General features: G+C 44.2%; 1 protein-coding gene across 1 annotated transcript in view; it reads right to left on the bottom strand.

The window, feature by feature from the left end:
* Window positions 1-2,012: 2,012 nt before the first annotated feature.
* The window catches only part of LOC134631786 (uncharacterized), a 19,891-nt gene continuing 18,898 nt past the window's right edge, over window positions 2,013-3,005 (bottom strand). The window contains exon 4 of the mRNA XM_063480341.1: window positions 2,013-2,244. Coding sequence (XP_063336411.1) covers window positions 2,013-2,244 — 232 coding nt within the window. The remainder of the gene's footprint in view (window positions 2,245-3,005) is intronic.

Here is a 3,005-nt window from a genome sequence, read left to right as displayed (position 1 = left end):
GCTTTTCCACCACAGGCTGCCACACACGACAACACCACAGACTTTCAGGAATATACAGAAACTGTCATTGCCTACATCCCAAAATGCACTGATGATGTCACAGAGACCAGGACTATCACTGTCCGGGCCAATCAGAAACCATGGCTCACAGGTCAGGTTTAAATGCTCCTAAGGTTGAAAAATGCAAGCCTTCAGAGCCGGGAATTAGGTGAGCCTAAGAACAGCAAGGGCAAACCTGTCACGTGGCATCAGCTACAGCAAAGCTTCAGCGACAGCAGAGATACTTGGAGGCAGTGGCAAGGAATACAAACCATCACAGACTACAAGCCCACTCTACAGACCGTGGTGACACAATCCCCAGACAGTGTGTGGAGATCCCTTGCCAAAATCAGTACACGCAAAGCTCCAGGTCCTGATAACATCCTTGGACGAGCACTGACGGACTATGCTGTGGAACTCACAAATGTCTTCACAGACATCTTTAACACATCACTAGGGTCAGGCCGTCGTTCCCACATGCCTCAAAGCCTCCACCATCATTACTGTTAGTCATGCATCAAATCAAATTATTGCTTTCCCCCAACCTGGATCCATTTGAGTTCGCATACCAGTCAAAACACTGTGCCATTGAGAGCATCCTCACTGGATGCATCACCACCTGGTACGGCAACAGCACCGCTCACAACCGCAAAGCTCTCCAGAGAGTAGTGCGGTGTGCTGAACGGATAATTGGAGGTGAGCTTCCCTCCCTCCAAGACATCTACAGGAAGCGGTGCCTGAGGAAAGCGGGGAGGATCATCAAGGACTCCAGTCACCCCAGCCATAAACTGTTCAGACTACTACCATCAGGAAGGAGGTTCTGCAGCATCCGGTCCCGTACCAGCAGACTGAGAGACAGCTTTTTCCATCAGGCCATCAGACTGCTGAACACTTCATAGACACCTCACCCTCACTACTGGAACTTCAACATTATGCACTCCATACTGTATATAAATACCACTGTTTTGCACATACCAACCTCTGTATATTTTATTTTATATATCTTATTTTATTGTTTACTTTATTTCATTTGTAAAACATGTATATACATACTATATACACACTCAAACACACACACGTAGAAAAACATATTTAGTATACACATTCAGTAATGTATATACCTTTACATATTGTACATATATTTATTACTTTTTAGATTAGCCATTTTTATATTTTGCTTGTTTTACATTATTGTATTTTGCACAACTCTGTTGCTTGTGAAGCTCGCACACAAGAATTTCACTCACATGTACTGTACCAGTGTACCTGCACATGTGATGTGACAATAAAAGTGATTTGATTTGATTTGATTTGAAAACGCTCAACCGATGATGGAATTTCAACTGCCCCTCACTCAGCCCTCACACATCTGAACACTAGAGACTCATATGTCAGAGTGCTGTTCATAGACTTCAGTTCAGCATTCAACACCATCATTCCCCAGCAACTCATTCACAAACTGGATCTGCTGGGGATCAGCACCTTGCTGTATAACTGGCTGCTAGATTTCTTGACAGGAAGACAGCAGACAGTATGGGTCGACAGCAACACCTCCAGCCCAAGAACACTGAATACGGGGGCTCCCCAAGGATGTGTGTTGAGCCCCCTTCTCTTCACTCTGCTGACCCACGGCGAGATCTGCTACAGGGGTGAAGTTAACCATCTGGCAGAGTGGTACAGCAACAACAACCTGTCCCTGAATGTGGAGAAGACCAACAGCGACTCTACTTCCTCTGCAAACTGAGAAGCACAAGAGATTCAACCCCCATTATGAGCACCTTCTACAGAGGCACAGTTGAGAGTATCCTCACCAGCTGCATCACTGTGTGGTATCACTCCTGCACTGGGTTCTGCAGGAAAAAATGACAACGGGTAGTGAGAGCAGCCGAGAGCATTGTGGGGACCTCTCTTGCCCAGGAGATCTACTGCACCTGCCTCATCTGGATGGTCCTCTCCATTACAGGTGACTCCACTCATCCCTTCAACAGCGTCTTCAGTTTGCTGCCATTAGGAAGGATACTGAAGAGCCTCCGGGCCAGAACAGATACACTGAGAGACAGCTTCGTCCATCGGGCTGTCAGGTTGCTGACCATCTCTGAATCGAGAAGGGGGGCCCAAGGGTACATCTTTCGCCATCTTACAATGCTGTGATTGTAGCCATTCCCCACTTTCTGTGAATGGTACTCATGGCCATTGATCAGTAGGCTTTGATTAGTTGTCATTGATCAATGGTCATAAGAATTTGCATACTAACAATCATGGAACTAACCCTAGTTTCCTTCACTATGCAGATGTACTGTTTATAAGGTTGGGAAAACCTGCAGTCAGCTGAGACTTAAGAAGTCACCTGGATGAGTGACGAAACGTTTCTCCAACTGAAAATGTCCAGATGAACAGAATCAACTTTTTGGGGTTTACTTACCTGGATGATTAAGCACGCATCAAGACGTTATTTTATTAATATTTTTAAAATGATAGCAGCACAAACAAAAATTTTTGCAGCACAAACCAGCACAATGTGGTAATGTGGGGGGGCTGGTTGACCTTTTGACCTTTACATTTTCATTAATATCTTTAAAACAGAAGCAGCACACATAACAATTTTTGCAGCACAAACCAGCACAAACGTAGCACAAACGTTTGACATCAATTTTGTTTGATTCCATTAATATGGGGGGGTTGGTTGACCTTTGATGACATCTAGAAGTTTTTTATTAATATCTTTAAAATGATAGCGACACAAAAGAACATTTTTGCAGCACAAACCAGAACAAACGTAGCACAAACGTTTGACATCAATTTTGTTTGATTCCATCAATGTGGGGGGGGGGGGCTGGTTGACCTCTGATGACCTCTAGAAATTTTTTATTAATATCTTTAAAATGATAGCAGCACAAACGAAAATTTTTGCAGCACAAACCAGCACAAACGTAGCACAAACGGTTGATACCAGTTTTGTTGGATTT

This window comes from Pelmatolapia mariae, linkage group LG7, assembly GCF_036321145.2.
Source record: "Pelmatolapia mariae isolate MD_Pm_ZW linkage group LG7, Pm_UMD_F_2, whole genome shotgun sequence".
NCBI lineage: Eukaryota > Metazoa > Chordata > Actinopteri > Cichliformes > Cichlidae > Pelmatolapia > Pelmatolapia mariae.
This window is presented reverse-complemented; position numbering and strand designations above follow the sequence as displayed.